This window comes from Oncorhynchus tshawytscha, linkage group LG08 (genome assembly GCF_018296145.1).
Source record: "Oncorhynchus tshawytscha isolate Ot180627B linkage group LG08, Otsh_v2.0, whole genome shotgun sequence".
Taxonomy (NCBI): Eukaryota; Metazoa; Chordata; class Actinopteri; order Salmoniformes; family Salmonidae; genus Oncorhynchus; species Oncorhynchus tshawytscha.
This window is the reverse complement of record NC_056436.1, coordinates 21,999,784-22,015,049: the sequence shown is the minus strand read 5'-3', so window position 1 is coordinate 22,015,049 and position 15,266 is coordinate 21,999,784. Positions and strand designations below refer to the sequence as shown.

Below are 15,266 nucleotides of genomic sequence, written 5' to 3'. Positions count from 1 at the left end.
CATTGTTGAATGAGAAATATAATAGCTATGTTGCTTCTTATTTTAGCTTCTTTGTCTTTCCTCCATGTCTCTGTCTCCTCTGTTCTGTCTGTTTTCTGTACAGTATATCTTCACAGGCAGTTATTCCCAATCCTCCGTCTCTCAGAATGTACCGCTTTATATAGTGTAGGTAGTACCCTGTGGTCTACAGCTTCTCTCTGAGCTTAATGTGAACAGACTTATCTCTCACCAAAAAACATCAAGCTAGAGGTCTGGCAAACCAAATAAAAATTCATTTCTATGGGTTTCCTAGATTGCAGTGTTCTGCATAGCAACAGAGGAAGAGGAAATGGACCCTGACATCAAAGGAAAATGTCCAACATTTCTTGCCAGTGAGGTCTTACTTTGACCTTCTGACCTAACAGTAGCCATTCCTCCCAACGATGTTTCCAGATTGTTAATGAGCTGCTGCTGCTGATAGTAATTTGTTTCCCCTTCCCACTTCCCTGTTTAATCAAGGGTAGATTTGAGAGTGGAAATGGCTGTTGTCAAGGGACGTTCCTACCTACTGCATCACACACGATGGTATGAGGTCAGCAAAGAACATATTTGTGTCAATGTTAGGTGGGTAATGGAAAAGTGGATAGAATAGGAGAGATGTGACTCTTGTACCTGAACATGACCTTACCTGAAGGCTGAAATTCATCAATAATGTAAAATTGACCTCTTTTTGTTAGTGTATTAGTTTTATTTTATTTTTTATTTCACCTTTATTTAACCAGGTAGGCCAGTTGAGAACAAGTTCTCATTTGCAACTGCGACCTGGCCAAGATAAAGCATAGCAGTGTGAGCAGACAACACAGAGTTACACATGGAATAAACAATTAACAAGTCAATAACACAGTAGAAAACAAAGGGGGGAGTCTATATACAATGTGTGCAAAAGGCATGAGGAGGTAGGCGAATAATTACAATTTTGCAGATTAACACTGGAGTGATAAATGATCAGATGGTCATGTACAGGTAGAGATATTGGTGTGCAAAAGAGCAAGTAAATAAATAAAAACAGTATGGGGATGAGGTAGGTGAAAATGGGTGGGCTATTTACCAATAGACTATGTACAGCAGCAGCGATCGGTTAGCTGCTCAGATAGCTGATGTTTGAAGTTGGTGAGGGAGATAAAAGTCTCCAACTTCAGCGATTTTTGCAATTCGTTCCAGTCACAGGCAGCAGAGTACTGGAACGAAAGGCGGCCAAATGAGGTGTTGGCTTTAGGGATGATCAGTGAGATACACCTGCTGGAGCGCGTGCTATGGGTGGGTGTTGCCATCGTGACCAGTGAACTGAGATAAGGTGGAGCTTTACCTAGCATGGACTTGTGGATGACCTGGAGCCAGTGGGTCTGGCGACGAATATGTAATGAGGGCCAGCCGACTAGAGCATACAGGTCGCAGTGGTGGGTGGTATAAGGTGCTTTAGTGACAAAACGGATGGCACTGTGATAGACTGCATCCAGTTTGCTGAGTAGAGTGTTGGAAGCCATTTTGTAGATGACATCGCCGAAGTCGAGGATCGGAAGGATAGTCAGTTTTACTAGGGTAGTGTGTCTCAGGCAGTTAGAATGTTGTTTTCTACTAACATGGCTAATACCACAGGGTCATGTTCAGTTAGGTCCACCATAGCAAAAGATTTTAAACAATAAAATGAAAATGTGGGTTTTTCCCCCTCCTTGTTTTTTCAGTTTGGTGCCTAATGAGCCAGTCAGTACTGGAGAAACAAAATGGAGATGTGCTCTTTGGTTACTTATAGCCTTAGAGGCATCATCTGCCAGGCTGCTGTCAAGTTTAATTTACTCTGGTTTGGTTTCTCCTATTATGCTGATGGTTGGGACTGGCTGACTGCAGGAGTTGACCAGGCAAAGAGAGTGCTTCCCAAATGACACCCTATTTGCTTTATAGTCCACTGCTTTTGACCAGTGCCTGGGTTCCATTTTGGATGTAAACAGGGAGAGAGTTAGGGAAGAACTATACTGAACAAAAATACAAACGCATGCAACAATTTCAAAGATTTTACAGTTCATAGAAGGACATCAGTCAAGCCAAATAAATAAATGATGCCCTAATCTATTGACTTCAAATGACTGGGCAGGAGCACAGGCAAGGGTGGGCTTGGGAGGACACAGGCCCACCCACATCGGAGCCAGGCCCAGCAAATCAGAATGAGTCGTCGTCCCCCTTCAGCAGGTGAAGAAGCTGGATGTGGAGGTCCTGGACTGGCGTGGTTGGTTGGAAGTACTGCCAAATTCTATTAAATGATGTTGGAGGAAGCGGCTTATGGTAGAGAAATGAGCATTCAATTCTCTGGCAACAGCTCTAGTGGACATTCCTGCAGTCAGCATGCCAGTTGCACACTCCCTCAACTTGATATTTTTGTGGCATTGGGTTGTGTGACAAAACAGCACATTTTAGTGTAGCTTTTTATTGTCCCCAGCACAAGGTGCACCTGTGTAATGATGCTGTTGAACTTCATTATGCCACATCTGTCAGGTGGATGGATTATCTTGGCAAAGGAGAAATGCTCACTAACAGGGATGTAAACACAATTCGGTCTTATCTTTATTTTATTTGCATTTTATATTTTTGTTCCGTATATTTAGATATGCATCATAGCCAACACCTGCAACTACTTCAGGTGTTGGCTAGTCCTCACTGGCTTGTCCTCCAGAGGGTAAACTGATAAGCAGCCTGTATCAGAGCTGTCATTCCCCCTCATGTTCCTCTCTACGATCACCTGTCCACTGAAACATGAAGCCTGTAACACCCTTTAACACCTCCACAAAGCCCCAGTGCTAGCCACATGACAAAGAGCTGGTAATTGGACATTGTTGTTGCTTCCCTAAAATGATTTAGTTAAGTACCATTCAATTAAAGTACCATTCGATTAAAAGGTGTTTTATAAAAAAAGGACTGTGTGACATAAACCGAGTTGGAGTATTGATGAGGTGTAACAGACGTATGAGGTCCTCTAGTCAGACAGTTAGTCGTTATGTTTTATGGCCATAGGAAAGGGGGATACCTAGTCAATTGTACAACTGAATGCCTTCAACTGAAATGTCTTCCGCATTTAACCCAACCCCTCTGAATCAGAGGATCCAGTCCAGATGTACCATGTTTATTTACTGTGAACACCCCCCTCAACCCAAGCGTCTGTTCGTAACAGGCTCACTCAGTTGATTTGGCTGTTATGTATACTTACTATTAAGATGTAATGTTGTAGGCCTTAACTATTGAAAAAGTTATTGTTAAATCTCCAAATATGCACCCAGACCCAGATTTTCACAACAACCATGTAACCTTAGCTAAGGAAAGTCACACCTGTCTTTTTATTCTCATGACATCTCTAAGGTGCTATTAGTGTAAAATGAGAACTCTAGCATACAGTTAGACCTAGAGGTCGACTGATTAATCCGAATGGCTGATTTCAAGTTTTCATAACAATCGTTAATCTGCATTTTTGGATGCCGATTATATTGCAATCCACGAGGAGACTGCGTGGCAGGTTGACCACCTGTTACGCGAGTGCCTGCAGCAAGGAGCCATGGTAAGTTGCAAGCTAGCATTAAACTTATCTTATAAAAAACAATTAATCTAAACATAATCACTAGTTAACTACAGTACACATGGTTGATGATATTACCAGTTTAACTAGCTTGTCCTGCGTTGCATATAATCAATGCGGTGCCTGAAATTGTGTCACTTCTCTTGCGTTCAGTGTAAGCAGTCGGTATATGCAGCAGTTTGTGTCACCTGGCTCGTTGCGAACTGTGTGAAGACCATTTCTTCCTAACAAAGACCATAATTAATTTGCCCGAATTTTACACAATTATGACGTAACATTGAAGGTTGTGCAATGTAACAGCAATATTTAGACTTAGGGATGCTACCCGTTAGATAAAATACAGAACGCTTCCGTATTTCACTGAAAGAATAAACATTTTGTTTTCTAAATGAACGTTTCTGGATTTAACCATATTAATGACCTAAGGCTCGTATTTCTGTGTGTTTTTATTATATTATAATTAAGTCTACGATTTGATATTTGATAGAGCAGTCTGACAGAGAGGGGGTAGGCAGCAGCAGGCTCGTAAGCATTCATTCAAACAGCACTTTCCTGCGTTTGCCAGCAGCTCTTCACAATGCTTGACCCCCACAGTGCTGTTTATGACTTCAAGCCTATCAACTCCCAAGATTAGACTGGCAATACTATAATGCCTATAAAAACATCCAATCGTCAAAGGTCTATGAAATACAAATGGTATAGAGAGAAATGGTCCTATAATAACTACAACCTAAAACTTCTTCACTGGGAATATTGAAGACTCATGTTAAAAGGAACCACCAGCTTTCATATGTTCTCATGTTCTGAGAAAGGAACTTAAACGTTAGGTTTTTTACATGGCACATATTGCACTTTTACTTTCTTCTCCAACACTGTGTTTTTGCATTATTTAAACCAAATTGAACATGTTTCATTATTTATTTCAGAATAAATAGATTTTATTTATGTATTATATTACGTTAAAATAAGTGTTCATAGTTCATTCATTATTGTTGTAATTGTAATTATTACACACATATCTATATATCGTCCAAACTAATCGGTATCAGCTTTTTTTTGGTCCTCCAATAATCGGTATCGCCGTCGAAAAATCATAATCGGTCTACCTCTAGTTAGACCGCTTTGTTCTGCGCTTGGTTTCTAGGTCCTGGTTTCTAGTCCAGAGCATTTGAAATGGAGAAGGTTTTTGTTTTCGAGGCTTCTCATGATGACAAGGGTAACAAATGGAATGTTCAACAGTTTTCACCTAACAATAGAGCTGTAGCTAGGCCAGGTCCTCTGCCAAGGGTCTGCTGGAATAGCAGGGAGGGAGGGAGTGTGGTCATCACAACACCACCCAGCCCCTCTATACAGGAGGCCCCTCTCTTCTCTTGAAGGGGGGGGGGGGGCAGCCCCTTTGATTCTACCCAAGGTCTTTCAGATCTAATTCCTCCAGAGTCTGGAGGGGAAAGGAGGGAAAGAAAAGGAGTGATGTCATAGGCCAACTTCTGTGACTAGGTACTGCTGATTTGGTGTCAGTTCTCACCCTCAGCCCTCATTTTTAGTCAGCTTTGCTAGTGTATAATTATGTTCACTCCGGGGCCTGAAATTTCCCCAAATTAAATTTGCGACAATTGTACCTCCGAAAAGTCTGCGAGAACTTAAAAACAACATCAATGGAGAAGTCAACATATAAGTGTAAGTAACAACGAATGCAAATAAGTTAGAAATTGTGCTACTAATGCACATGATGGTAGAAACACGTCTCGTAAAGATCCCATGGCACTTATCGTAAGAGGGGATGTTAACCCCGGTGTCCTGGCTAAATTCCCAATCTGGCCTTCATACCATCATGGCCACCTAATCATCCCCAGCTCATTCATCTCCTCTCCTCTCCCCTGTAACTATTCCCTAGGTCATTGCTATAAATGAGAATGTGTTCTCAGTCAACTTACCAAAAGGTCTCTGTGAATGTGTTTGGCTGAACACTAGGCTACAATAACAATCTTTTGTCACGAGGAGAGGGTTACAGCTGGGCACTGCATTGTTTGCTGTGTGAACTCCCCTCATCTCCAAACGTTCTCCACCAGCTGAAAACGGGCTAATTTCCATCAAGATTGTTTTTAAGTGACCTCGTCCTCCATATTCACGCTAGTGGAAGATTCCTGTTCTGTTCTGGCTGGAGGCTGGGGCTTTGGTGCATGGTGGCAAGTAGGCTGGCACACAGGACGTCTGCTGCTATTGTTTCATGCCTCTGGTACTTCTGTTAGTTAACCTCTTATGTTCTCCTCTTTGATTTCAGGACAGTCTCCAGCAGCTCATCCTGATGACCCTGCCTAATGTGCTGACCATGGCTAAGGACCCCCTCTCAGGTACTGTGGTGCTCAGTCTCTTTTTCCCAAACGCACAACTAGTCTCAGGTAGCTACACCTCAATCCAGTTGACTAGCTAGCTAGTGCAAGATTCACAACATGTGCTTACATTGTCCCCTACATACTAACAAGTTGTTAAAAACCTACCTTACATATCCCCTTGTCATCGCAGGCCAGTTCATCTACTGAACTGTATCAGGGCATGTTCTCTGTTGGGTGGGAAGGATGCACATGTTGTGGCCCTTTTCTGGGGTCAGTCAGGAAGTGGGAAAGGCAGGAAAAGGCCCATTGGAAACCTGCAGCCTGTCTGTCTGCATGTAGGAGGCTAATCAAACCATGGAGAGTGCTGAGTGTGTGGGGCCTCCGGCCTGGTGTCGACAACCTCTCAGGGTCACACCTGATATGGCTAGCTGTATGTTTGGGGCTATGGAGAGGGTCAGACCTGATATAGTGGGTGAGGAGAGGGAAGATACAGAGGCCCGCTGTCCTCAAGACATAGGCACTGCATACTGTATACTTAAGGGAAGGCATAGGCCCACTCACTTCGGAGCCAGGTCCACCCACTGGGGAGCCAGGCCCAGCCAATCAGAATGAGTTTTTCCCCACAAAGGAGCATTATTACAGAGAGAAATACTCCTTAGTTTCATCAGCTGTCAGGATGACTGGTCTCAGGCGATCCTACAGATGAAGAATCCGGATGTGGAGGTCCGGGGTGGGCGTGGTTACAGATTGTCTGCGGTTGTGAGGCCGGTTGGATGTACTCACAAATTCTCTAAAACGACATTGGAGGTGGCTCATGATAGAGAAATTAACATTAAATTATCTGGCAACAGCTCTGGTGGACATTCCTGCAGTCAGTATGCCAATTGCACGCCCACTCAACTTGACAAAGGAGAAATGTTCACTTACAGGGATGTAAACAACTTGTGCCCAAAATTTGAGCTAAATAAGCTTTTTGTGCGTATGGAAAAAATCTGGGATCTTTTATTTCAACTCGTGAAACATGGGACCAACACTTTATATGTTGCATTTATATTTATGTTCAGTATAATTAATGCAGGACAGTGCTGTACTCTATGCATGAATTAATAAAAGGATCACCAGACAAGTTATTTCCATGGCATTTGTGACTGTGCTGGCAAGAGATAAAATATCTCCAGGATGATGCCATCTTAAATTGGCTCATTCTCATGTTTGAAGTGTTCAGCTTCACCGCCAGACAAACTGTTGTGCCTTCTCCTCCCAGTGGCTAGGCCTTTCATGGGTTGGGCTGCTACCCTGCCACGCACATGCTTGTTTTGCATGTTTCCTGCAACTGTTTGTCAAACACAAAAGTAACTTTTTTTTTTTATCAGGACAGATTTGGCAGATTTTATTTTCCTACCGGGTGCCAATTGAACTAGATCTAGGCCTTTGATTGGCCCTTATATGAAAATGTGTTTAGCAGTCAAGAACAATAGTGATCTACGAATGGGAGTGTTGGGGTTGTTGGGAGGCTTTTGCTGTAAGCCAGCCTTGGTATGTGAACTTAATCTGAATAGTGCTTAATAGGGTATGTGTTCATATTATTGTTTGTGGATGGATGTGTTGTGTTATGTTTGTATGGAATGGCCTTTGGAAGTTAGCTTTTCAATGAGTTCCCGTGTTCAGTGTAGTTCCCATGTGCAGTGTAGATTGTAGAAACAGTGAAAAGCTCCTCTCAGTGCGACACCACTGCCTGCCTATGTGTATACCTTGCTTGTCTTTTTAGTTGGTCTCAATGGAATAAGGGCAGGGCTGGGTCTCAGACATGGTCTCCATGGTAACCTTGTTGCCCTTTCCCCCAGAGTTCTGATCAGGCTTTTTAGGAGTTCCCTCCAGGCAAGGGGACACACACACACAGCTGATCCCATACAAACCTTGTACAAAATGAAGCAGTAAAGACTTTTGTAAATCATATGTATCTTTAAAAATATATACAGTGCCTTGCGAAAGTATTCGGCCCCCTTGAACTTTGCGACCTTTTGCCACATTTCAGGCTTCAAACATAAAGATATAAAACTGTATTTTTTTGTGAAGAATCAACAACAAGTGGGACACAATCATGAAGTGGAACGACATTTATTGGATATTTCAAACATTTTTAACAAATCAAAAACTGAAAAATTGGGCGTGCAAAATTATTCAGCCCCTTTAAGTTAATACTTTGTAGCGCCACCTTTTGCTGCGATTACAGCTGTAAGTCGCTTGGGGTATGTCTCTATCAGTTTTGCACATCGAGAGACTGAAATCTTTTCCCATTCCTTCTTGCAAAACAGCTCGAGCTCAGTGAGGTTGGATGGAGAGCATTTGTGAACAGCAGTTTTCAGTTCTTTCCACAGATTCTCGATTGGATTCAGGTCTGGACTTTGACTTGGCCATTCTAACACCTGGATATGTTTATTTTTGAACCATTCCATTGTAGATTTTGCTTTATGTTTTGGATCATTGTCTTGTTGGAAGACAAATCTCTGTCCCAGTCTCAGGTCTTTTGCAGACTCCATCAGGTTTTCTTCCAGAATGGTCCTGTATTTGGCTCCATCCATCTTCCCATCAATTTTAACCATCTTCCCTGTCCCTGCTGACGAAAAGCAGGCCCAAACCATGATGCTGCCACCACCATGTTTGACAATGGGGATGGTGTTTTCAGGGTGATGCGCTGTGTTGCTTTTACGCCAAACATAACGTTTTGCATTTTTGCCAAAAAGTTCAATTTTGGTTTCATCTGACCAGAGCACCTTCTTCCACATGTTTGGTGTGTCTCCCAGGTGGCTTGTGGCAAACTTTAAACAACAGTATCCCTGCACATTGTAAGTATGGTATTGGAACTGACCCTGTGTATAGTGTCTTACTTTTTCCTGTACTTCTTTTTATATCCTCTGTGTTTTTGTTCTACCTTGGTATTTTTTTTGCTATATTGATGACTGCTTTGTTGGGTTGGAGCTTGCATTAAAGGAATTTCACTGTACTTGTGAACTTAACTTGAAACTTCAAACATAAAGGCTTGCTACATCCACAAAAACACCCAAACATAACCCTGAGCTGAGGCTGATTTAATGATTGACCCAAATCAAATCAAATCAAATTTTATTTGTCACATACACATGGTTAGCAGATGTTAATGCGAGTGTAGCGAAATGCTTGTGCTTCTAGTTCCGACAATGCAGTAATAACGAACAAGTAATCTAACTAACAATTCCAAAAAAACTACTGTCTTATACACAGTGTAAGGGGATAAAGAATATGTACATAAGGATATATGAATGAGTGATGGTACAGAGCAGCATAGGCAAGATACAGTAGATGATATCGAGTACAGTATATACATATGAGATAAGTATGTAAACCAAGTGGCATAGTTAAAGTGGCTAGTGATACATGTATTACATAAGGATGCAGTCGATGATATAGAGTACAGTATCAACGTATGCATATGAGATGAACAATGTAGGGTAAGTAACATTATATAAGGTAGCATTGTTTAAAGTGGCTAGTGATATATTTACATAATTTCCCATCAATTCCCATGATTAAAGTGGCTGGAGTAGAGTCAGTGTCATTGACAGTGTGTTGGCAGTAGCCACTCAATGTTAGTGGTGGCTGTTTAACAGTCTGATGGCCTTGAGATAGAAGCTGTTTTTCAGTCTCTCGGTCCCAGCTTTGATGCACCTGTACTGACCTCGCCTTCTGGATGACAGCGGGGTGAACAGGCAGTGGCTCGGGTGGTTGATGTCCTTGATGATCTTTATGGCCTTCCTGTAGCATCGGGTGGTGTAGGTGTCCTGGAGGGCAGGTAGTTTGCCCCCGGTGATGCGTTGTGCAGACCTCACTACCCTCTGGAGAGCCTTACGGTTGAGGGCGGTGCAGTTGCCATACCAGGCGGTGATACAGCCCGCCAGGATGCTCTCGATTGTGCATCTGTAGAAGTTTGTGAGTGCTTTTGGTGACAAGCCGAATTTCTTCAGCCTCCTGAGGTTGAAGAGGCGCTGCTGCGCCTTCCTCACGATGCTGTCTGTGTGAGTGGACCAATTCAGTTTGTCTGTGATGTGTATGCCGAGGAACTTAAAACTTGCTACCCTCTCCACTACTGTTCCATCGATGTGGATGGGGGGTGTTCCCTCTGCTGTTTCCTGAAGTCCACAATCATCTCCTTAGTTTTGTTGACGTTGAGTGTGAGGTTATTTTCCTGACACCACACTCCGAGGGCCCTCACCTCCTCCCTGTAGGCCTTCTCGTCGTTGTTGGTAATCAAGCCTACCACTGTTGTGTCGTCCGCAAACTTGATGATTGAGTTGGAGGCGTGCATGGCCACGCAGTCGTGGGTGAACAGGGAGTACAGGAGAGGGCTCAGAACGCACCCTTGTGGGGCCCCAGTGTTGAGGATCAGCGGGGAGGAGATGTTGTTGCCTACCCTCACCACCTGGGGGCGGCCCGTCAGGAAGTCCAGTACCCAGTTGCACAGGGCGGGGTCGAGACCCAGGGTCTCGAGCTTGATGACGAGCTTGGAGGGTACTATGGTGTTGAATGCCGAGCTGTAGTCGATGAACAGCATTCTCACATAGGTATTCCTCTTGTCCAGATGGGTTAGGGCAGTGTGCAGTGTGGTTGAGATTGCATCGTCTGTGGACCTATTTGGGCGGTAAGCAAATTGGAGTGGGTCAAGGGTGTCAGGTAGGGTGGAGGTGATATGGTCCTTGACTAGTCTCTCAAAGCACTTCATGATGACGGATGTGAGTGCTACGGGGCGGTAGTCGTTTAGCTCAGTTACCTTAGCTTTCTTGGGAACAGGAACAATGGTGGCCCTCTTGAAGCATGTGGGAACAGCAGACTGGTATAGGGATTGATTGAATATGTCCGTAAACACACCGGCCAGCTGGTCTGCGCATGCTCTGAGGGCGCGGCTGGGGATGCCGTCTGGGCCTGCAGCCTTGCGAGGGTTAACACGTTTAAATGTCTTACTCACTTCGGCTGCAGTGAAGGAGAGACCGCATGTTTCTGTTGCAGGCCGTGTCAGTGGCACTGTATTGTCCTCAAAGCGGGCAAAAAGTTATTTAGTCTGCCTGGGAGCAAGACATCCTGGTCCGTGACTGGGCTGGGTTTCTTCCTGTAGTCCGTGATTGACTGTAGACCCTGCCACATGCCTCTTGTGTCTGAGCCGTTGAATTGAGATTCTACTTTGTCTCTGTACTGGCGCTTAGCTTGTTTGATAGCCTTGCGGAGGGAATAGCTGCACTGTTTGTATTCAGTCATGTTACCAGACACCTTGCCCTGATTAAAAGCAGTGGTTCGTGCCTTCAGTTTCACACGAATGCTGCCATCAATCCACGGTTTCTGGTTAGGGAATGTTTTAATCGTTGCTATGGGAACGACATCTTCAACGCACGTTCTAATGATCTCGCACACCGTATCAGCGTATTCGTCAATGTTGTTGTCTGACGCAATACGAAACATCTTTCATCACACCATGTCACGTTGGCCATAAGGCATACGCCCCCGCCCGTCTTCTTACCAGAAAGATGTTTGTTTCTGTCGGCGCGATGCGTGGAGAAACCCGCTGGCTGCACCGCTTCGGATTGCGTCTCTCCAGTTAGCCATGTTTCCGTGAAGCAGAGAACGTTACAGTCTCTGATGTCCCTCTGGAATGCTACCCTTGCTCGGATTTCATCAACCTTGTTGTCAAGAGACTGGACATTGGCAAGAAGAATGCTAGGGAGTGGTGCACGGTGTGCCCGTCTCCGGAGTCTGACCAGAAGACCGCTTCGTTTCCCTCTTTTTCTGAGTCGTTTTTTTTTTTTGGTCGCTGCATGTGATCCACTCCGTTACACTGGTTGTAAGGCTGAACACAGGATCCGCATCGCGAAAAACATATTCTTGGTCGTACTGATGGTGAGTTGACGCTGATCTTATATTCAGTAGTTCTTCTCGGCTGTATGTAATGAAACCTAAGATGACCTGGGGTACTAGTGTAAGAAATAACACGTAAAAAAACAAAAAACTGCATAGTTTCCTAGGAACGCGAAGCGAGGCGGCCATCTCTGTCGGCGCCGGAAGTGGACGCATAGTTTCCTAGGAACGCAAAGCGAGGCGGCCGTCTCTGTCGGCGCCGGAAGTGGAAGTGGAAGTGGACCCACTGACTGATTGCTCCTAACCAAACCAACAGGGATGGGAGAGATCCTTCAGCCCATTAGTGTAAGAACTGGAAGTGGAAGTGGAAGTGGACCCACTGACTGATTGCTCCAAACCAACAGGGATGAGAGAGATCCTTCAGCCCATTAGTGTAAGAACTGGGGGATGGGAGAGACCCAGAAAGCTGTCATTTGGGATTTGTTGCCTACCTGTGGGATTTAAACCAAAATCGAATCTGAGCTCAAAATCAATCTGCTAAAAGAAAATGTGGTTTTAATCAGTTATGTCTTAATCTTTCTCTTCAACAGGCAAGAGCATGGAAGAGGTGAAGAGACTGCTGCTGTTGATCCTAGGCTGTGCTGTGCAGGTAACACAATACACACTAATTGAGACGGGCAGATCTGGACTCAAATAGTATTCCAATTCTTTCAAATACTTCAGATGTCCTTGATTGAGCTTGTCTGGTGCAATGCAATAGTCTGACAAAATGCAAAGCCCACCCACCTGGCACAGTCCTCTGGCAAGCTCAATATGGCCCTCAAATGTTTGAGATGAATTTCTCTTTGAAATCGACATGTCCAATGTAGCACCAAAACCACAGAGCATGGCAGAGGCTGAGATATAAATGGTTAAATGGTGCAGGACAGGGACCACCCACCCGTGCCGGCACCAGAGGCTATTGTTTTCTTTCCCTCCCAATCCCCAGGCCTCTCGCTCAATTTGAATAGTTGATGAAATGTCCTCAGTCATTTTTTTCTAATCATGATACAATCAAAAAATGTCAATGTCGGGCATAGATGGAATGCATTATGTAAGTCCAATTTTTTATTTATTTCACCTTTATTTAACCAGGTTGGCCAATTGAGAACAAGTTCTCATTCACAACTGGGAACTGGCCAAGATAAAGCAGTGTGACAAAAACAAAAACACAGAGTTACACATAAACAAATGTACAGTCAATAACACACAAGAAAAGAAAAATAGAAAAATCTATGTACAGTGTGTGCAAATGTAGGGAGGTAGGCAATAAATAGGCCCTACAGGCACAAATAATTACAATTGAGCATTAATACTGGAGGGATGTGCAGATGATGTGCACGTAGAGATACTGGGGTGAAGAAGAGCAAGAGGGTAAGTAATAATATGGGGATGAGGTAGTCGGGTGTGCCATTTACAGATTGGCTGTGTACAGGTACAGTGATCGGAAAGCTGCTCTGACAGCTGATGCTTAAAGTTAGTAAGAGGTTGATATAAGACTCCAGCTTCAGAGATTTTTGCAATTCGTTCCAGTCATTGGCAGCAGAGAACTGGAAGGAAAGGCAGCCAAAGGAAGTGTTGGCTTTGGGGATGACCAGTGCAATATACCTGCTGGAGCACGTGCTACGGGTGGATGTTGCTATGGTGACCAGTGAGCTAAGGCGGGGCTTTACCTAGCAAAGACTTATAGATGACCTGGAGCCAGTGGGTATGGCGACGGATATGTAGTGAGGGCCAGCTAACGAGAGCATACAGGTCACAGTGGTGGGTAGTATATGGGGCTTTGGTGATAAAATGGATGGGATTTAAACCACAATCGAAGGGTCAATGTGTTATCTATGCATCTTGTAATTGCACTAACCCTGTTTTTTTTCTATCCATTGAATGAAAATGACCTGAGTCCAACAACAAGCCCTAAGCTGACAATTAGACACGTGCTGCCTCAGGTTCTCCACGTTACTCTATACAGTATTTCTACACGATTTAAACCTTTTCATCTGGCTTATATGTAATTATGACCATTCACACACCCAGTCTTTGTGTTCCGTAGAGAATGGGATAACCAAGTCTAAATCAGAATATGTTTCTGATAGTTTATAGTACCTATAGATATCTAATAGAAGTGTCTGTCATTGTTTCTCTCTGCAGTGTGAGAGGAAAGAAGAGATAATTGAGAAGATCAAACTGCTCGATATTGAGAGGCAGGCAGCCATCGTCTCCCACATTCAAGAGGTGAGTAGTACAGGTGTAGGTGTGTTCACGTCAAAGCAGGCACACATGTTCATGCGCATCAGCAATTCCTTTTTTATAGTGATTATTTTTCTCACATTATCTTCAGATACAGTGGGGCAAAAAAGTATTTAGTCAGCCACCAATTGTGCAAGTTCTCCCACTTAAAAAGATGAGAGGCCTGTAATTTTCATCATAGGTACACTTCAACTATGACAGACAAAATGAGAAAAAATAATCAGAAAATCACATTGTAGGATTTTTTATTAATTTATTTGCAAATTATGTTGGAAAATAAGTATTTGGTCAATAACAAAAGTTTATCTCAATACTTTGTTATATACCCTTTGTTGGCAATGACAGAGGTCAAACGTTTTCTGTAAGTCTTCACAAGGTTTTCACACACTGTTGCTGGTATTTTGGCCCATTCCTCCATGCAGATCTCCTCTAGAGCAGTGATGTTTTGGGGCTGTTGCTGGGCAACATGGACTTTTAACTCCCTCCAAAGATTTTCTATGGGGTTGAGATCTGGAGACTGGCTAGGCCACTCCAGGACCTTGAAATGCTTCTTACGAAGCCACTCCTTCGTTGCCCGGGCGGTGTGTTTGGGATCATTGTCATGCTGAAAGACCCAGCCACGTTTCATCTTCAATGCCCTTGCTGATGGAAGAAGGTTTTCACTCAAAATCTCACGATACATGGCCCCATTAATTCTTTCCTTTACACGGATCAGTCGTCCTGGTCCCTTTGCAGAAAAACAGCCCCAAAGCATGATGTTTCCACCCCCATGCTTCACAGTAGGTATGGTGTTCTTTGGATGCAACTCAGCATTCTTTGTCCTCCAAACACGACGAGTTGAGTTTTTACCAAAAAGTTATATTTTGGTTTCATCTGACCATATGACATTCTCCCAATCTTCTTCTGGATCATCCAAATGCTCTCTAGCAAACTTCAGACAGGAATGGACATGTACTGGGTTAAGCAGGGGGTCATGTCTGGCACTGCAGGATTTGAGTCCCTGGCGGCGTAGTGTGTTACTGATGGTAGGCTTTGTTACTTTGGTCCCAGCTCTCTGCAGGTCATTCACTAGGTCCCCCCGTGTGGTTCTGGGATTTTTGCTCACTGTTCTTGTGATCATTTTGACCCACGGGGTGAGATCTTGCGTGGGGCCCCAGATTGAGGGAGAT

General features: G+C 43.9%; 1 protein-coding gene across 1 annotated transcript in view; it reads left to right on the top strand.

Moving 5' to 3' along the window:
* Window positions 1-15,266, top strand: part of LOC112256790 (protein Daple) — a 102,683-nt gene that overhangs the window by 50,574 nt on the left and 36,843 nt on the right. The window contains exons 4-6 of the mRNA XM_024430294.2: window positions 5,880-5,949; window positions 12,402-12,460; window positions 13,999-14,082. Of these exons, the coding sequence (XP_024286062.1) occupies window positions 5,880-5,949; window positions 12,402-12,460; window positions 13,999-14,082 (213 nt within the window). The remainder of the gene's footprint in view (window positions 1-5,879; window positions 5,950-12,401; window positions 12,461-13,998; window positions 14,083-15,266) is intronic.